This window comes from Haemaphysalis longicornis, unplaced genomic scaffold, assembly GCF_048455015.1.
Source record: "Haemaphysalis longicornis isolate Haplotype H1 unplaced genomic scaffold, Haemaphysalis longicornis Haplotype H1 scaffold_6, whole genome shotgun sequence".
Taxonomy (NCBI): domain Eukaryota; kingdom Metazoa; phylum Arthropoda; class Arachnida; order Ixodida; family Ixodidae; genus Haemaphysalis; species Haemaphysalis longicornis.
This window is the reverse complement of record NW_027526407.1, coordinates 97,404,296-97,425,053: the sequence shown is the minus strand read 5'-3', so window position 1 is coordinate 97,425,053 and position 20,758 is coordinate 97,404,296. Positions and strand designations below refer to the sequence as shown.

The 20,758-nt window shown below is 45.9% G+C and overlaps 1 protein-coding gene across 1 annotated transcript in view; it reads left to right on the top strand.

Annotated features, from left to right (window-relative positions):
* The window catches only part of LOC144143153 (uncharacterized), a 66,262-nt gene that overhangs the window by 3,794 nt on the left and 41,710 nt on the right, over window positions 1–20,758 (top strand). The window contains exons 2-3 of the mRNA XM_077674955.1: window positions 10,139–10,465; window positions 15,880–16,268. Of these exons, the coding sequence (XP_077531081.1) occupies window positions 10,139–10,465; window positions 15,880–16,268 (716 nt within the window). The remainder of the gene's footprint in view (window positions 1–10,138; window positions 10,466–15,879; window positions 16,269–20,758) is intronic.

The following is a 20,758-nucleotide window of genomic DNA, read 5'->3' as shown; positions in this document are numbered from 1 at the left end:
TTAATCAAACACATTTCTTCACGCTAAAGCTTCCACTCGGGCTGAGCAGTTAACGGCATTTATTGCAAGACTAACACCACCTGATCGAAAAATACCGATGCCAACAACCGCAATAACAAGAAAACCTGTCTCTGTATTTTTCTCTTTATCTCTCCATATTCGTGACTTCCAAGTGCGCCATTGTTGGTCTGTTCAGATAAACCATTGGACAAACCATCAAGGGTGGTCTCGACATTCCGTTCCGAGATAGTTACATGCCAGGCACTTCTGGTGTGATGCAGAACATTATTTAAACGTTGTCAGGTGCTTAACAATAATATTTACAAGAGAGAAACTCTGTGAACGAGACTATGTTTATGTTCTACCTAAAACCCAAATAAGTGCACACACAATAGACAGAGAAACTAAGGAACACTGAGGAACCGAAGAACAGAAGGGTACTGCGATAACGCGGTTTAGAAAACGCTGAAGAGTTGAAGCGCTAAAACTGGAAGCAGTCTAAGTCCGGGAATTAACAACGAGGACACAGAATTTACTGCAGGAACGGCGTTGACCTACCTCACGTCCCAGAGGCACAGTCCCGGTATTGCGACGCTGCAAGGTCAGGTAACGTATCGTGGCCTCATTGGTAGAGCGCGCTCGAGAGCTGTCGTTGCAGCGTAGCGAACGCAACTCTCTTGGGGTGTCGTAGCCTCCTATACCGACGTACAGCCACCCGACTCGCTTGCGGAGGATACATGATATAGGTTGTAGTTGTGGTGGACCTCTTGGGGCACTGCACTGGTCCGTTTGCCCGACCGCCGTGCATCCCGGTCACGCTCCACCCTCCGACCGGTTGTTCTTCTCGGGAAGTTCGAATAGCTCTTCTGTGTCCATGATTGCTTTTTGCGAGTACTATACAAAACGGACTAGCCTCGCCCTGTCGCGGACGCCAGTCATTGTTAGATTCGAAGACAATAATAAATTCACAAAGAAACTGTAAACGAGGCTAGTTTATATAATACCCGAAACCTAAGCAATATACATACAATGAAGTAAAGAACATCGGGAAACTAATAAACAATAGGGAACGGCAACAAAGCGGTATGGAAAACGGCTAATAGTTCAAACCAACAAGAAAAAGTCCCAGTACGAAAAAGAATGGAGAAGACGCAGTACGTGGTTAATACTGGCACAGGTCCGTGTCAGCGTTTAAACGTTCAGGTAACGTGTCGAGGCCGTGGCAGTGCAGCACGCACCGAGCTCCCTTCACCGTTGTGGCGAACACAAGTCTGTAGAAGCGCCGCTTTCATCGATGCCCGGCGAGACGACTTCCTTGCGAAGAAGCTGTCCTTAAGGTTGCGCCTGTACAGGACCCCTTGGGGCACAGCATGGGTCCGTTTGCCCGACCGCCGTGCATCCTGGTCACGCTCCACCCTCCGACTTCCTCGGTGTTGTTTTCGGGATCTCTTCTCCCACCAGCCGCTATCGCTGGCTGCTTCCGATTAAGCCACGGCCGGCGCAGCTCTCGGTGATGATGATGGTGATCTTGGGGTGTTTCGAACGTACTCCACAGCGCGCTTCTTAGTTATGGTCATCGTCTTTCTTTTTGGCGGCATGCATTTTCGTCGTTGCGATTTATTCGTATAACAACAAGTAATAATGCTGCATCCCACCCCTAATCGACTTTAAAGATACCAAACCACCCTTATTTATTAAAAGATTACATAGAATTGCGCAAATGAAACATTTTACAGCCCAAAATTACGGTTATTGCAATTTTTTCAGCACTGCTGGGGCTGGAACTCCAGATGTCCACATCAAAACCCGTGGTTGTACCCACTAGGCTACTCAGCCCGAACAGCTCTTGGAGCAGTTGCTGAAAGGAATAAAAGTAGTGTTGGAAGTGAAAAAGTCGGTAACGCTGGATGCGTTCATGTAGTGGCGGTCTTCTACCCCCAAGGCAACGGGATCTCACAAATGGGTAAATGGTTTTCTTTTTTTACTGCGCACGTACGCCAATCGGCATAACCTAATGACTGCGTCTAATCTCATGGCAGCCGTGAGAATTACCTCCGGAAAATCACGCAACCTAACCTATTCTACCCAATGTATTTTACCCTACTGAACGTATCATAACCTAACCAAAGCCAGCCCAACTGCAACGAACCTAACCTAACTCAGCCAAAGGACACCAACCTGTATTAACCCTAATCCAACCCACTCTAGAAGTCGTGTGCGTTGATCGCGTGGTAAGTAATAACTAGAAAAAAAAAGCATTGATAAAATCAGAATGAGCGAAAACTTCAAAAATTTCGAAACCTAAAATAAAAAACTGCCCCACCCCACCTCTCGAGAACTCGAACGCGAACCTTCTCGTTCGAAAGCTGGAGCTATACCCACAGCGGCACAGGAGACGCTATAGAAGCGAGTTTTTTTCGAATATTTGTCGTAGAGAATCTTATGGTAACGTGCTTAGCCAATCAGAGGCGACTTCCGTGGGAAATGTCTGAGAATAATGGTCATGGTTGCCGTAATAACAGGCACTCTAAACTAAATTCAGTCAAGCAGCCCCGTCTACACCATGAAGTCAAGGAAGGGCAGGTATTGGAGACTGTGCGTCCAGCGGCAGAGGTCACGCAGTGGTCCTGCAGGTGATACCCGAAGGACCTTATGTGGAGAACTTGTTCTGACTGAAGACACGGGCATGGTCCGAAAAGGTGATCCAAAGTCGCTTTAACGCAAGGGCTGTACAAAAAGCACATATTTTCGGGAGAACATGAGTCCTTCATGAGATCTTAATCGCCGGAGTTGAAGCTGCGCCCACGCGAATTTACCGTGTCAAAGTGATAATCATTCTAGTTAAAGCATTGAGGTAATTGCCCACATATCCAGGGCCAAGAATGTACAGGGGTGGAAACGGCCCATAATTGCAAGCACGGCCTAACGACCAGATAATGTCACAATGAACGCCAAGGCGGACTGCAAAGCTTCGTAGCTGCGACAGCGAAGGAGAGGGTAGCGGCTCCTGAGAGAGAGAGAGAGAGAGAGAGAGAGAGAGAGAGAGAGAGAGAGAGAGAGAGAGAGAGAGAGAGAGAGCTCTTTATTAGATGAAAGCAGATAGGTTTGCCGGCATGTTCCCGCCTACATGCTACTCTGCGGTGATCGGGAGAAGGGAGTAAAGGCTTTAAAAGAAGTAGGGCAGAAGAAAGGGGGGAAATGAAGAGGTTAAAAGAAAAAGTGAACACGAAGCTTTGCGTGGTGAGGTAAAAGTCCACTGATTGAACAAATGATAGCGGCCGCACTTTAGTCCGTCGCTGCGCAGTGAAATGCCGATCGCGGCAGCCGCGTAGTTTCTTCACCCGCGGACAGATGCCGCTAGCTTAACCTATGACCAGCGCTTGTGACATTATCGGGTCGCGCTAGGAAGCTTTCTTTCCCCTCCTGTCTTGTTTTTACTCCGTGACCAGGGCACATACCCACTTTGGGGGGTTGCAGCTTTCGCATCGGAGTCTCTCGACACTGAGCGGTGATATTGATGATTCTGGAGTAGGTGAAGCTTAAGTTGTAGATTTTATTTTTCTCTCCAAAAAAGACAGCCGAGGCAAAAGACAGTTGCTCGGGACGACTGCCAAGGAAACTAGGCCAACGTTACGGTGGACGTCTTGTATTTCCGTGATGATAGCTGTTAACGTTTCTTATTGTTCTCTCCTGGTTCCTGCTCGTTCTCACGATGATGATGATTCTGGTGGGTATTGTGTTATGTTGTTTTGTGTGATGGTGTGCTCATAGAGTTTCATACTAATATATACTAGAGGGAAATCTGGCGCTGCATTCGCAGCCTGCCGTGAACGGCGCCATTACAGCTAGCGACGTTCCTCGTCCCCTTGGCTTGGTTAGCCACATGGCTTTTTTTTTTTCGTCTTGGAGCCAAAATAAAAAAAAACGGGTAACATTGGTTTTTATTCAGCTTGCATGAAGCTTCTAAATAATCCCTGACAAATACATCTTTCTGAAGCTGTAATGTAGTTCTGTTCTGGAGCTGTAATGTAGTTCTGTAATGTAGTTCTGTTGTAACGTAGTTCTGTTGTGTAATGTAGTTCTGTTCATGCAACCAGGTGGCGCACAGTACTAAGGTGGCCAATTTCCAGTATCATCATGAGCAACCGCAGCCCGGTTATAAATAGTATGTAACAAGAATAAAGGCTCTCTTTTCCGTGGGTTCGAGGGGGCGTCTGCATCTCTCTGCCACGTATGGTGACTCGGCTGGCGGCGGATACAACATATTGTTCCCGACGTCGCGCATCTTTCGCTCTCACTCTTTGTCCCAACAAAGACCCTGAGTTCGCGTACAAAAGGTAGCAGCACGTAAAGACATCAAAACGGTCAGGATGCAAAGGCAATGCACTACAGGTTTGTCCACTTCAAACACTTCAAAGGAACGAGTATGCAAAACTGAGACATACATGTGAAGTCGGCTAGATAGGCAAAAAGCGCAGACAGTTTTACGTATATCTCAAATCACGCCCATTAAAATGATTATTCAATTTTTCCTTTAACGTACTGGCTGACAACAAAGACAAGTAAAGAAATAATAACATCTGATAAGCTACAGGTTCTGCATCCAGTTCTTCTCTCTTGCAGCCATCATTACAAGTAAGTTTGCCTTCACTTTAGAGTTATTCTTGCGACACTCCGGTCAATACTCAAACAGCCTCCGGAACTGGCAATAGAGACACCGCAGCTAAGAGACGTGGATCGAACATGGCGCTAAAATAACGTGTGTTCTGTCAAAGGCTGGAAAATGTTTTCACGTTGACTCTAGTTGCAGTCTGTTATTTTTATTACGACGCGAAATAAACGAATTGCCAGTAATGATGATCCTCTCGCGTATTGTGGACGGCATTTTTTTACAGTTGGAGGATCACACGGAAAAGTAGAAGAGGCGGTTTTCTTCATTTCTTTCACCGTCCACGAATCGAAGTCGAAGAAGAAGAAGGATAACCACCGAACCCGGCGTCGCTTACCGACGCCTCCTTCATCGTAAGGTCTTTTGTGTCTTGGGCAAGGCAATCCTCACGGCACCACCATGGCAGCAGTAAGCCAACTCTCTCAGTTTTGATATCTAGTGACTTTGTAAGACAAATAAGAACTCAGAAGCACACACGCCCGATCAATATTACTTCGGCCATGCTTTCGCCCACCGATCCCGGGATTTAGCACGAACTTTTATGACAACCTGTGCGACCAATCCATTTATTCTGCCGAGATTACCAAGCGGAGATGAGACGCGACACGGCCGAACGCCACCGCGCCATGAACACGAACTGCGGTCCCCGTTAATTTTCCGCTCGTGGTTGGCACCGCATTGGCGGCGCGCGGCCAGCATTCATCGGTGGTGGCTCGGCCAGGGCACTATTACTCTTGTACATTGTCCGTTTGCGGCAGAAGAGAACGGACGGGGGCGCCCCCGTAAATCTAACCACCTGACTACGACCGTGGATAGTTGTACACTAGCAATATATAGTGAAAGCTCCTTAATTCGAACTGCAATAATATGAATTTATGGGTAATTCCAACCTCACGATTTGGTCCGGCCAAGTTTCCATACAAGTATATCTGTACAGAATCCCGGTAATTCGAATAGGTTCCGCCATGGATAATTCGAACTACCCGCCACCACGCTATCTCTTTGGCGCCTGGCGCGCGGCCAGAGAACCGCAACCTGTGTCCTAACACAAATAACACAAGGCTGCGTAGAACGCAGTAGGCAAAATAGGCTGAAATCAATCTAAATCCCACATGACAGACGTATCGGTGGACGTATTCTTTGCGAACAACGTCAATGAGAGCGCGAGTACAGTGGTGTGCGTGGTGCGCTGACATATGAGGACATCATATCTGAGGTCCCAAGCAGAATAAGCTGCCGCTGCCAATGGCGACGATGATGAGCAGGAAGCATGGTTCAGCGTCCGCTAAATAGTCATGGCCGGATGGAATGCCGTTCGTAACTTTTTTCAGTTTTCAGTAATGCGGAGATGGCTTTCCGCTACATTCGTTTGACCAAGCAAAACACTGACTGTCGCGTTTAGGGACCAAAGGCCAGCCACAGTCACGGCATTTTGCAAGCATCTAATTGTTGGCATGCTCTACTGCTTTGAGAATTGCAGTGTTCTGTCTTCATTTTCCGCTTTGGGTAGTTCGAACTTTCATTAATTTTGCAGCGTCCCCTTGCGGTTCGAAATAACGAGCTTTTACAGTAACGGCAATTACTGCGACTGCTACGCTTTCCGGCATTTCTTCGACATCGACACTTTAACAAAGAGGGGGTCTTGTGCTTAGCTATAATGTCTTCCAGGCCTCGCTATTGTTTACATTCGGTGAAATGTGGTCTGCAAGCAGGCCTTGATTTGCGCAACTGAATGAACACCTTCGCAGTGAACGCGCGGGTGTGTCGATATCTGGGTGCACAATAGAGTTCCCAGGCGACCCGCCGCGGTGGCTCAGTGGCCAAGGCTTTGCGCTGCTGAGCACGAGGACGCGGGTTCGATCCCCGGCCGCGGCGGACGCTTTTCTGATGGAGGCGAAAAGCAAAAAAAGCCCGTGTGTTCGAGATTTCGGCACACGTTAAAGATCCCCCAGTGGTCCTAATTATTCCGGAGCCCTCCACTACTGCGCGCCTCATCGCCTGCGTTGCGTCGGCTGTGGCCGCTAGGGCCGCCAGTGTAGACGTTGGCGGTGCGACTGGGAAGCCGAAACAGATATCATGTCGTTGCTGTCCAGCCCAAGCTGACGCGGCGTAGTCAATGGCCTGGCCGCACCACCCTGGCTGGCTCCTTGATGACCTTCCGTGTCTCGTGCTGCTTGCCTTTGCTGCGACCTTGCGCTCTCTCTGAGCGCGCTTGTCCCCGGCGCGAATTCTTCCTGCGGCACTACTGAATTGGCTATTATGTTCTAGCTCTACGGGCCGTTGCTCTATTCGCCGCTACCTACCGGTTTTTCTCTGGGCTTTCCCCGTTTGGTTCACTTCTTGGCGGGAAATTTAAGTTCCTATCTCTTCTTTTTACCTGCCTATCGTCGCTACATGTCACTAAATGTAATGGAACTTAATGTCACTAAATGTAAAGTAATGCATGTATCGAGAACTACTAGTTGTATGCCCGTATATTACCTGAACAATATACCACTTGAAATCGTTTCCTCTTATAAGTACTTAGGTGTTTATATTAGTAACAACTTAACTTGGACGCAACGCATCCAATACATTATTAACAAGGCAAGCCGCATGTTAGGTTATTTGCGCCGAAACGTTTCCTCAGCCCCGTCTTCTTTAAAACTTCTTGTACAAAAAACACTCATCAGGTCAAAACTAGAGTACGCCACGTCATTATGGCATCCGTGTCATCACAATTTACTTACCGCACTTGAACTTGTTCAGAATATTTCAGCCCGTTTCATTTTATCAAATTATAACAGGACTGCAAGTGTAACGACAATGAAAAGTAGTATTGACCTCCCATCTTTGGCATCACGACGTCCCATTTTTCGCCTTTGTTTCATGACGTTTACTACCATACTTCTCTCTCCATGCTGAACTGCTTTCACAGCCTCAGTAGATATCACGTCGAATTGAACATAATCTTAAAAGTTGGAATTGATTCATCTAACACAAAATATTTTGCTGAGTCTTTCATTCCCAAAACATCCCGAGAGTGGAACCGCCTTCCCGCCGATATTGCTTCTATACGGAATAATCACATGTTTCACCAAGCATTAGCTAACATTGCATAATCCGGATAACCTATATGTTTTTGTATTTGAACACATGCACTGTTTTTATGTTTGAACATCTTGTTATACCCACTCCCATCTTCAATGCCCATGGCCTTGAGGGTATAATAAATAAATAAATAAATAAATACGTTCACCTTGCACACCGTAAAAAACACGGGGCACGAGTAAGTAATGGACACCACAAACGATGTGGTGCCAGTGTTTGTGGTGTCTATTACTTGGGTCCCGTGCTTTTTACGCTGAGCAAGATGAACGTATTCGGGCTCGCGCAAATTTCCGCCTTGATTCAAACTATTCCTAGTACTGTGCGCCCTTTCCCTTGTCATAACTTAAAATTTCACAAACCGGGTGGTCCTTGCGACTGCTGAAAAAACAGCGTTTGTCGTGCCTACTACTTACTAGTGTCCCGTGTTTTTTTACGCTGTGCGAAGTAAACGTATTCCGACTCGCCCAAATTTTCGCTTGAGTCTCTAAATACACCGTCATCACAGTATCCTTCGGGGTTGCTCCCTGAACCATGACGCCCTCATTTCGGTTTCTCTGTTTCTCTATATGCACGCAGGCAAGCATGGAAACGTGCATACATGCACGCATGCATGTATGTATGTATGTATGTATGTATGTATGTATGTATGTATGTATGTATGTATGTATGTATGTATGTATGTATGTATGTATGTATGTATGTATGCATGCATGCATGCATGCATGCATGCATGCATGTATGTATGTATGTACTATGAATGTATGTATGTATGTATGTATGTATGTATGTATGTATGTATGTATGTATGTACGTATGTATGTATGTATGTATGTATGTATGTATGTACGTATGTATGTACGTATGTATGTACGTATGTATGCATGTATGTATGTATGTGCGTGTGTACGTATGTATGCATGTGTGTACGAGTGTACGTTATTCACACACATATACGTACGTCACCAATTGGTGCGGTGACCGTAGCTATAACGGCAATCCAGACGTTTACTCTGCATTTTCTGTACGATCCTATTAGCGCATTCTCCACTGTCCACCTGTAGATAGGCCAAGCAGCAAGAACAAAACAGGAGGGGAAACAAGGCTTCCCAGCGCTGCCAGCACGATGATCCTACAAGCACTCGACATAGGCTAAGCTAGCGACATCTGTCCGCGGGTGACGAAACTGCGCGGCCGCCGCGATCGCCATTTCACTGTGCAGCCACCGAATGAATTGTGGCCGCTATCATTTCGTCCACAGGTGCAGCTACCCTCTCCTTTGCCGTCGCAGCTGCGAAGGCTTGCAGTCCGCCTTTGTTTTCATTGTGACATTATCTGGTCGCTCACCGGCGCTTGCCGCAATGGGCCGCTCCTCCTCCTATATATTCTTGCTCCGTCAGTTAGTCCTTTCTGCCATCATATTATTTGCGACGGCACAATAACACTGAAACCATCACTACGCTCAATTTTGGGATCCAAAAAGGGCTTAGCACATCGCAAAGAATGACTTCCAGTGAGCGTTGGATCTACAAGGAACGCGTTTTACAGCAAAGCGGGGTGCCTCTACCCACCAACTCTTTCATTGCCGTGGGCAAGAGCGATCTCAGTGGGCAAAAAACGCCAAGGCAGCAAGGCCTAAGACACCGAGCGCATGCGACAGGCTAGGCACGATCCAGTCTTTGCCGCCAGAGAAGCCAAGCGTATTGTCAGTTGATAAGCTGTTAGACTACCGCCACTGAGGCCAAAGTCAGTAACGGGGCCATTTTGGCGTTTATCAGAGTTGCACGACTGCCGCATCTATGGCCTCGCCGTTAACTTCGACCGCGTATTTTAACACCACCACCGAAGAATCAGCAAAATGACATCTTCGGACACACTTCTGCTGCTGAGATGCTGTTACACGCATTATCTTTTATTCACACTCTTAACGACGTCAGTCGCGCGCAGGCGAAGAGCAGGAAGGAAAAGCTAAGCCTAACGCAGTTGTCCGACTAGAACGCCCAAACAACAAAATGGCGGCACCCATGAACCGTCGCTGTGTAAACAAAATTCACGTAATGCGAGATGACCGATGATCATGGCGGCGGGCCGGAACAATGGGAGAAAAGAGTGCCGATACTATGTACCTTTATCTAGTTACACTATCCGAGCGCAAGCGACAAGCCCGCCAAGACGATGAGAAACATTTCATACTCTACTCCATCACCATTTGTAGTGGTTTACAACAGCTTTTCGTGACATCCACTTTCGAAGGGCAAGATAGCGACCAATTTTTTTTTTCCTTTTTGCGTTTGTTGTCTGGAATAACGATGCAATCCAAATAACTTCACACCTGAAATAGAACGTGACCCCAAGCTTTCATAATATTCTGCGCGCTTGCAGGCGTCCCCGAAGGTGTCCCCGCAGGTGTCTGAAATGTCTGAAATTTCGCAAACTGGCGAAGTCTCCGAACTGTCGTCGGGCGTGGAACCACCCCCCATGTCCATGGAGGAACGCCAGGAGATTCGTGAGCGCAAGCGGCTTATTATTATCGTGGGTTTCGTGATCATCGTGCTGCTGCTCATCGTCGACCTCTTCCTACTCTACCTGTGGCTCACGGCAAAACCCACGATCATCGAAAAGACCGTCACCAAGACGGCGGAAGCCCGCGAGCTTACCGACACGGCGCCCCTCTACCCGAAGGAGAGCGAGGACACCTACCTGCTCCTGGTAAATGTTTACTGACTGAAGTCTGTTAACCCGCACTTGCAGCACGTACGGTGTGGAATAATAAATTTACAGTAGAATAGAATGCGATACGACTGATCATGTTGAGGAGGGCAACCCGTGAACCTCTCGTATTAGGGCCAGCGTTACACCAGCATATTTTTACGAGGAAATCCGGCGGACAAATTAGTTGGCGAAGCAAATTTTGTATTGGAAAACCTAAATAGCTGGACTGAGAAAAACCATCTTAAAATAAACACGAGCAAAACCAAATCTGTAATTTTCAGAAGTAAAAATAAGAAGGTAATATTGACGCAACAAATACTGCTGAATTCGACCCCGGTTGATATTGTACCCAACATTAAAACACTAGGAGTGGTCTTCCAGGAAAACCTTTCTTGGAACGAGCACATCGACACAATATCAAGTAAGTTATCTCAAATAGAGGGACTAGTTTACCGGAATCACCTGATCCTTCCGAGACATGTAATGATATTAATTTACAACTCTTTATTTTCCTCAAGAATTAACTATTGCCATCTAGTTTGGGCATCCACTAGTCAAGAAAATATACAAAAATTGTATTGTCTACAAAAAAGATTTCTACGTGCTGTAGAGGACGTGCCTTCACATTTTCACACCTACCCGTTGTTTGAAAAGTATAATGTAATGCCTTTTGAGAAGATGTACAACTTTATATTAACGAAAGCCTATAAACAAGAAATAAAGGGGAAACATGTATTATTGACTGAACTTGCCAACCTTAAAAGAAATTGTCAGCCTTATAAAACGCGAAACTGCGAAATTTGGACTGTTAAAACTTGTAGAGCAAAATATGGGCGACATATGTTAGGAAACAGACTTCCGAGGCTACTAAATGCTTTATACAAATTTAACTTTCAGCTGGAAAGCAACACTTTCAATGCAATACGTTCCTTTCTTACAAATAATTACATTGACACTATATAATATCTCGCGCATGCCTGTGAGTGTCAGCTATAGAGAATATGTCGGTGTACGCTAGGCATGGCGATTTGTAACCAACTCATATTTCCTTTCGGTCGTGTATTGCATGATTTGTGCAATTATATATCTATAGTGTACTCCATATAAATTACAAAGTTATGTTAATCTGTATGCATGTATTATGAAGGTAATCTATATGTATTGAGCTATTTAGTACATCCGTTGGTGTACATTTTCTTTTGTGTATGGTTTGTACGCAAGACGTGGTTATTTGTAGTGGGCTCACATTTTCCTTCGGGTCCTGTATTAAGTGATTTATCTGTTCAGTACATATTTTTTTTTTCTTTTTTCCTTCTCTTGTTGTTGTTGTTATTGTTGTTGTCTGTTTTTTTTTTCCTTTCAATGGCGCAATGGATGCCATGTTTCTAAGCGGTTTTTTTTTTATGTACTGAGAACACCGTTGTACGCTGGCGCCAAAACGGGGGCCCGCAGCTCCGTCAAGCTATCCTTGAGATGGCTTTTTCTGCCGGCCTCCGGCATTGTGTACTATGTACATGATGTCAATAAAGTTCACTGTTCACTGTTCACTGTTCACGATTCACTAGGGTGGACAGCGAAATCACAATAGCGGTTCATCCACTACTCGCGACGGTGAAGGCTGCGCTTTGACTAGGAACGTGCGGCTGGGGTGTTTATTTCGATATGAGTGCACTGAAGAAGAAAGTGTATGATAGCTGCTTATTACCGGTACTCACCTACGGAACATAAACTTGGAGGCTCAATAAGAGGGTTCAACTTAAACTGAGGATGACTCAGCGAGCAATGGAACGGGGGATGGTAGGTGTAACGATAAGGGACAAGAAGAGAGCGGAGTGGGTCAGGGAACAAACGCGTGTAAAGGGCATATTAGCAGAGATTAAGAGGAAGAAATGGACGTGGGCAGGGCACGTAATGCGAAAGCAAGATAACCGTTGGTCATTAAGGATAACAGAGTGGATTCGTAGAGAAGGCAAGCGGTGCAGGGGGCGGCAGAAAGTTAGATTTGCAGATGAGTTCAATAAGTCTGCAGGGAATAAATTTGTCGCAGTTAGCACAGGACCAGGATAATTGGAGATCTGTGGGAAAGGACTTTGCCCTGCCCTGATGATGATAATGATGATGACGATGATGATTATGACACCTAATCTGCTTGCTCGCCAATTTGGTAGAAATCAGAATCCAGAGAAAACAAATTAAGCTCCGTCGTCTGACGATGGTGATGGTTGAAACGCTTAGTTGCCTCGTGAGGGATTCCTTCGCTGTCGTGGGGTTTTAGGGGTTCACAGAGTTTTGGTGACGGGTCGGTCGCCAACATTGGGACCAAGGAAGCCCCACTTCGGCCATGTGTGAATGGCTAAATCGTTTAGACGTCGGTTTCATAACGTCAAGGACCCAGGTTCGATTCCGACCCCGATAAGCGTTATTCTTCGCAGGAGGGAAAACGTTCATTTGTTTTTTTAGTGCTTTGGCGGCAGTCCACCGGGAAGTTGTGCCACGTGCTCCAGTTCCCGACCGGGTTTAGCAGGGTTGGTACGCTTATTCCAGTGCTCCAACGGCATCTGCTGCTTTGCCTACCCGCTGAATCCGACTGATTTGGTCTTCACAGCAGTCGCTGGCCAGCAGTGCCTCCCATTGCTCCTCATTGGGGTTTCTGATTTTGGGGATATCTATTCTGCTTGGGCATTCGCATGTGGTGTGGTAGAGGGTGGATTTTTTTATGGCACAGTGATCATACATCTGCATGTTGAGTCGGATAAATTTTGCTCATCACGTTTAGGCTTGGAAACGCGCCCGTCTGCAGCTCTTTCCTGTCGGTGGCTTCTGCCCTTGGCAGGGATTCGTGTGGCGGTGGGTACCTTTTCCTGATACCCCTGTAGTATGCCAATGTGGCGGAGTCTTCCTGGGGGACTGGCGTGGGTTCTTCGATGTCGGGGTTATCGGGTGCTGGGCTGTTAGTTTAGTCTCGACCTACTCCGCCCGCCTATATGTTCCCCAGCTCTATTCCTGGGTGCGCCGGGGCCCACAGGATCATGTTTTAGATCTTAGATGGATGCTCAGGGTTTCGGAGCATGCCGAATTTAGCCTGGATGAGTACACGGAGTTCACAGTGGCTTCTTCGTCCCCTCAAAAAGTGTCAACAGGCCTCTTGCGAGTCGTAAATTATAGTAAATGGCCGGCCCGTCCGGAAGCCTTTTGCTGCTGCCAGAGCGACAGCTAGCTCCTCGGCGTCTGTCGCGGTGCAATGACGTAGTGAGCCACAGGTGATCATGGGGAGGTCTGAATATATGACTGCAGCCTCCCTGCGTCCTTTCCTTAGATCTTGTGTGGCTGCTTCCAGGTACAGAGTGTTGTTCTTGGAGGAGAGACGCTTGATGTGGCTTCGTTTATCATCAACCTCTTTTGTGAAACCCACTGTGTAAAGTCGATATTACTGCAGTGCGTTTTGGTGTGAAGCGTAGAAAGCTTTCCTTAAAACTAGAGGCACCGCTGACTGACCATCAAATTCCATTAATGCACCCCGTAAGGGTGCACTTGACGAAGTCGTTAGGTGACGTAAAGGATGGCGAACGTTGGCTGCGCGAAAAAAGTTGAATCGGAGTTCGTAGGGATGGTTCATACCGCGTAAGTGTACGCCTTCCGGGCCACCAACGACTTAATAAAATTTGAAATAGAGGCGTTAGTGTCCTGATACGCCGCGCACATGCAGTGCGGGTGCATGCGTTACGGGCTCGTTGTTGGAGATTTAAGATTATAATTCTGTGGAAAACACCGTTACTAAGGTGTGCGAAAACTCATTTCATTTACATCTTAGTACACTACCTTGTAGAAATAGTAGTTCCTATGTAAATGTCAGGGACTCTGAAATTTTTACCTCCCTACACCGGCAATGACGGTGCAGGGAAAGAGCAAAGAACGGGTTGCCAAATAAATAAATCCTGAGACATGTCTTGTATGCGAAAAAGAACATAAATCGCAGAGTACTACGTAAGAACGACTCCCAGCGGGCCTAATGTCGTAATGATAATGGTGTTAACATATATTTTTGTGCTCGCGCACTACAGCATGCGTTCAAACACATCCTCCTTAGCAAATGTTTTCTCGAGAAAATATCATTAAATGTTTTAAACGTTGTTCCCTATTCCTGAGTGCCCGGTAACCTCGTCCTTGAGGAAAATCGGTAATGTGTACTCGTGGCGTGTGATCGCTTGTCATCGCCTCCTGCTTGTGAAGTGGGAACACAGTACTTACCCTCATAAAACGCCATGAGGTTCCATCATCTCCATATGGTTCTGAGTAACGGTGGGACAAATTCTTAGGTTGTCAGTTTATGAATAGCTCAATGTAATGTAAATGTAAAAAAAATGCTCTTATCTCACCACCCACTCATGTTTCGTTGCGCATAGATCATTCTTGCAAAGTTGGTATCCCGAAATGCCGCACTGTTTCATATTCAAATTCGTTTATTCCTAGAACTACAGCGGAGTGGAATCGCTTGCTACCAGCCCTAATGCTTACTAACAACATTGACCAGTTTAGAAAAAAAGTGTCTGATTACTTCACTTCTGTCTAGTTTGTGGCCTTTTTTGCTACAGTGTTTATTGTTCTTTCAATTTGGTATTTGTGTTGGCATGCAATAGTCAATGTTAGTTTTGTTAGTTTTCTATGCTAGAGGCAATACCTGTGTAGATTTGTGTAAAGACTTTGTATATACCTGCGCACTGCTGCATACTTATTGGTTTAGTGTTTGTGTATATTGTTTCATTTGTTTACAATGTCTGTACAATTCGACCACCCAGATGTACCACTCCCCTCATTAATGCCCTCTGGGCCATGAGGGTACCTGAAATAAATAAATAAATAAATAAATAAATAAATAAATAAATAAATAAATAAATAAATAAATAAATAAATAAATAAATAAATAAATAAATAAATAAATAAATAAACTATCCCGTAATGCAAACAGGGTAACGGCAACGGACTTAGGAAACAATACGCACTGTGACTAGCAACTGAAAGTTTATTCCGCAGGAAAAGCCTATATGGACACATGAAATTACAATTTCCCCAGTGGTCCCCCATTAGCGCGTACTGGAAAGAAAACACCAGATGTAACACAAGTGGCAGGTGTGTAGACATAATCACGTGCGCGCACTGTGTGAATTTTTAGTTTTCGTGTGTCCATAAATGTTTTTCCGGTAGATTAAAATTTCGCTTGATGGTCGGCACGTGTCCTGTCTGCCACCTTTTGTAAGTCCGTCATCCTGGCGCTGTTTGCATTAGAAACCACTAGCAAATTTCCAAATTGACAATCCCTTTGCTCAAATACCCGCCATCATAACGGATGCTTCCATTCATGTTGTCACTGCCCAACGCTGGGTGACATCTCCCCTTGGTTTGGACGCTCGCAGGAAGATATTTCTCCCCTCGGCCTCGACACAGCCGACGTGCGTGGGTCGCACCACGTTTGCAACACCTCGGGCTGCCGATGGCTTCGTGTATACCTCCGCTCGGGAGCCGCCCGCCATCGCGATGGCCGAGCGGGTCCTTGCGACGACTTCTACGAGCACGTATGCGCCGGCCGACGTCACTCGGTGTACGAAGAAGGCGCCACCCGCCTCATGGACGTCGTTAGGGCGCGACTTGTCGGCCAGGACAGGGGTGCAGCCCCTGCGGACGGAAGGGAAGAGCCATTGGAGGACGGCGATGCCGAGGGCGGGGAGGTGCTCGAAGGCAATGACGGAGTCCTGCAGCGATGTCTCCGGGGTGCTGCCGTGGTCACCAAAGACGACATATCGCGGTAGGTGGGAAAAGACGCCAGATTACGTACGCATTTCAGGCATTACGAGCTTTCCGAGTGAAATTGTTAGATGTGCCGTGTTCTGATAGAGTTTGTGGAGAATATACGCGTTTGGGAACCCAGCATACAGTTTTAGAGGTTCAAAATTTTGGAGTCGGAATGCCTCGATGAGGCATAGCAGTGGTTTCCAGGTTTTGTCGTCGCCTCCTTAGAAAGAGTGAAGTGTCCCGGTCAGAGTGACCATAATGTTGTATTGTTTTCCCTGTCCATTGTCTTAGCTTCGCGAAGACGTTCGAAAAAATTAATACGAGACTTTAACAATGCAGACTTCCAGACGATTAACTCTGAACTTAATACGTTTTTGGTCTGCTTCATCCTGTCTGCCTCTACCCGAACAGTTGACCAAAACTGGTTACTGTTCAAGCGGAAATTATTAACCCTTATCGATAACCACGTCCCCCTCATTCCTGTTCCAGGCGATGCTCAGCGACCTTGGTATTCTAATCTCCTAAGGAAACCATCGCAAAAGAAAAAAACGTCTTTTTCGCGCTGATAAAAACTTCGAGTCAATATCTAAAAGGAACAGGTATTTCGCATGCCTTCGTGAATACACTCACTTGCTCAAGCGCTCCAGAAGGAAGTTTTTTATGATGACTCGCTTAGCATTGCCCGCACTAATCCAAAAAAATTTTGGAAACTTCTCAACCCAAAAAATAACTCGCACAACATATCACTAACCAACCCCGATGTTCCTCCCGATGTTCCTCTCCTCACATTCCTCTCCCGCAGCGAGCGGACGTTATGAATACTTACTAGTCTTCAGTTTTCACTTCTTAACCCCTTCATAGTTTTCCAGTCATGCCCGGATCTATTTTTTCACAAATGCCGCCCATTGACACTACCTCCGAAGGCATCAGTAATCTGATAAAGAAATTAAAAATATCCAGCTCCCCCGGACCTGAAAATATTCCTGCCAAAGTTTTAAAGGCTACTAATAGTATATCTAGCAAATTTTTGCAGATAATTTTTAAACAGTCCATTTCAGAAGGTTCAATTCCAGATGATTGGAAACTTGGGAAGGTTGTACCGGTTTTTACGTCTGGCAAGCAATCTGACCCATCTAACTATCGCATCATTTCACTAACGTGCATCGCTTGCAAACTTGTGAAACATAATATATTCACGTGTTGCTCGCCACCTCGATTATCACTTTTTCTTTTTTCATAAGGAGCATGGGTTTCGTTCAGGGCTTTCATGCGAAACACAACTTTTCGAATTTACGACTGATCTTCATCTAAACTTTCATTCATCATTTCAGACTGATGTTATTTTCATTGACTTTTCAAAGGCCGTCGATCTCGTCCCTCACCAATGACTTATCAACGAACTTTCCTCCCTTCCCCTCGATCCACTGACCTTATCATGGATTAGGTGCTTTCTGCCCCGCCGGTCTCAATTCACTTTTATTGGTGGTGCCCATTCCGAACCTACTCCTGTAATCTTTGGCGTCCCTCAGTGCTCGGTTCTCGGTCCGCTTCTCTTTTTATTCTACGTAAATGACCTTCCTTCGGGCATTTCGTCAACACTTCGTCTTTTTGCTGACGACTGCGTCATCTACCGTCCTATATCAACTCCCGAAGATCAACTAATACTACAGCAAGACTTACACGTCATAGATAACTGGTGCGCTCAGTGGATGATGAGGCTGAATATTTCCAAATGCGAGTTCATGCCTGTCTCACAAAAACACACTAACGTCATCCATCCGTATTCATTAAACTCAGCAGTGTTATCGCAAGTCGATTCTTACCGATACCTGGGCGTTGTAATTACAAGCGAACTAACCTGGACCGAGCATATTACCAAACTAGCTGCCGATGCCTCAAAAACTCTTGGCCATTTAAGGATGTCATTGTCATTATCACCTGCAATCCTTCGTAAATTGGCCTTTGAAACTTTTGTTCATACTAAAAAGGAATACGCATCTGCAATTTGGAGCCTTTATCAGATATACCTAATTAACATTCTTGAATCCGTCCAAAATCGTGCCGCCAGATTTATCTCCTCAAATTACGACAAACGAGCTAGCGTCAATCAAATAAAATCATCCCTCGGTCTCCCTGTATTGTCAGCTCGACGCAAAATTTCACGTATGTCTTTTTCACAGACTATACTACAACTTTCCTCACCTACATGGCTCACTTTTACTTCCGCCTGTACGAACATCTCGTCGCTTATTTAATTCCATGAGTATTCAACGTCTGTTTGGCTCTACTAACGCTTTTAACAAATCATTTCTGCCTACGGCTATTCAAGAGTGGAACGGGGCGACGGATGCTATTGTGTGCAAACAAGTTGCTTTTAAATTTAGAGATTTATTACTAGCCACCCCTGACTCATAATCGCTGTTATTCTTTTTTCGTTGTTTGTTTCCTGCCGCCTGTATTTTTTGGATTGCGAATTGACAGTTAAACATTTCGTTTTACATGTTCTGTGGTCTTTTTGTTGTTTGTTTTCTGCCTGTATTGGTTTGGTAATTCAAAAACTCTAACCAAGAACTGCCTTTTCATTTCAATTTGTACTTTCATTTTTCCCTCCCCTTATGTAATGCCCCGAGAGAGGCCCTTAAGGGTAAAATAAATGATGATGATGATGATGAAATTGAGAGGTAAAGAGGTAATTACTTTTTGTGCTTTCGTGACAGGCTTTGGTGCAGCTTTCAATTTTTTTATTTGTTACATACCTCTGGCTACAAACAAAACTTGTTAGCCCGCACTCGGCCAAAAGAGTAAACAGACCACGGCGCAGGCAGCCGAGTGGCAGCAGGGCCGCACCGCAGTGCTACTGTTGCGGGCTTCACGTCAATTGGACATCATAAAGGAACATTTCTACGATAATTGGGCAATGTACAATTGGATATTAGGAGAAAAAAAATTGTACAGTTATTCCAAGGGCAGTGCTTTGATTTTAGAGGCTAGAGCAGGTTGCTTGCGAACTAAGAGCTTTGTGGGGAAGTATACACAAAACGATCGGGTATGCGTGGTCTGCGGAAAAGAAACAAACTACGCGACACAAAGTGTTGGAATGCGGGTGCATCCATCCAAATCTACATGACGGAAATATTCGGCTTCGAGAAGCCTTAGTATTTAAAGGTAGTACAGGGGGAGTTAACTTCAAGGCTGTTGAGGCGACGAAAAGAAAAATTGAATGCTGGTGGACGAAACGCCGATAGAGTAACATTGCTATTACCCGGAGAGGGAGAAAAATAAGCGTTTATTTGCTGAAAAGACTAGCTAGGACTTGATCCTTGCCGGTTCGAGGGGGTACGTCTCCTCAATCCAGGAAACATCTGGCGGTGGCTGCCGTCTTCGCCCAGTTCACCAGATTCTTCTGGTTCTCCGGATCCTCTTAGACGAGCAGGGCCTCCCACTTTTCAGCGATGTCGTGGTCACCGGTGGTATGGGCGCTTGCATTGTCTTGTGGTGCGGAAGTCAGTATTGCTGAGGATGCATAGAAAAAAAAAATAGGTATTTTGTGCCTGCCCTACGATCAGCGCTAGTATTAAACGAGGAGTATAAAACATTGATATATTACTTTATTTGAGCAATAACGTGCTTCTGCTCCACGCGCTTACGCGAGAATGCACCTAGTGACGCGACATTTTGCCCTCACTATCGCGCGGTGCTTGACATGCTTGATAAATCTCTCGTGCAGCGTGCGGTCGCTGACGTACTGACGTTCGCGACGAAAGGATTCGTGCATGTCCGTAAATCGGACACATGACGCTGTCGGGCAGTAGCGGATGGCCACAGGGCGTCCGCTACTGAAACAAATAACCGTTGTGTTTTACAGCCAAGCTGTCCATGGCTAGGATCTAGCACATCATCCCGGACAACAAAGCGATGTAGACATGAATCGCATGCGCGCGCGTACCGCCACTTCATACATTTTTTAAAAGAAAAAACCGTCGTAGGGTCTTCGTATTTTGAAATGACGGCGTATATCACCCCTAAAAAATTGTATTTCCAGCAATGCATACATGTCGAAAGATGTAGCCGACTTTAGGTGAATTTGTGTAGGCTGGATTTTGTAAGAAAGCTTGCCCACAGTAGGCGTTGCACAATGAAGCAGTCCCACCTATGGAGTGAGTATAGTTGCAGAAAACGGCTCCAACTCTTGCTTTACAAAAACTGTCCTGAAAGCAATTATACGACAATTAGCCACTAAGACGACTATTATTTCCCCGATTTCCATTTACTTTTCAATATGGCATAACCCACAGTGAAGTTGTTAAATCATGCACCCCTCCGTCTAACGACGACGATGGTTGAACGCGGAGCATTCTCGAGATGGATGCCTAGCTTGGTCAGTACTGCAATGCAAGTATGTGCTACCCTGAAAGTATACGCACCACTTTTCTAGAACACTCACAGCAACTCCCGGGTGTGCACTCCGTAGGCCTAACGTTTGGGTTTAGGGTGTACGACGCG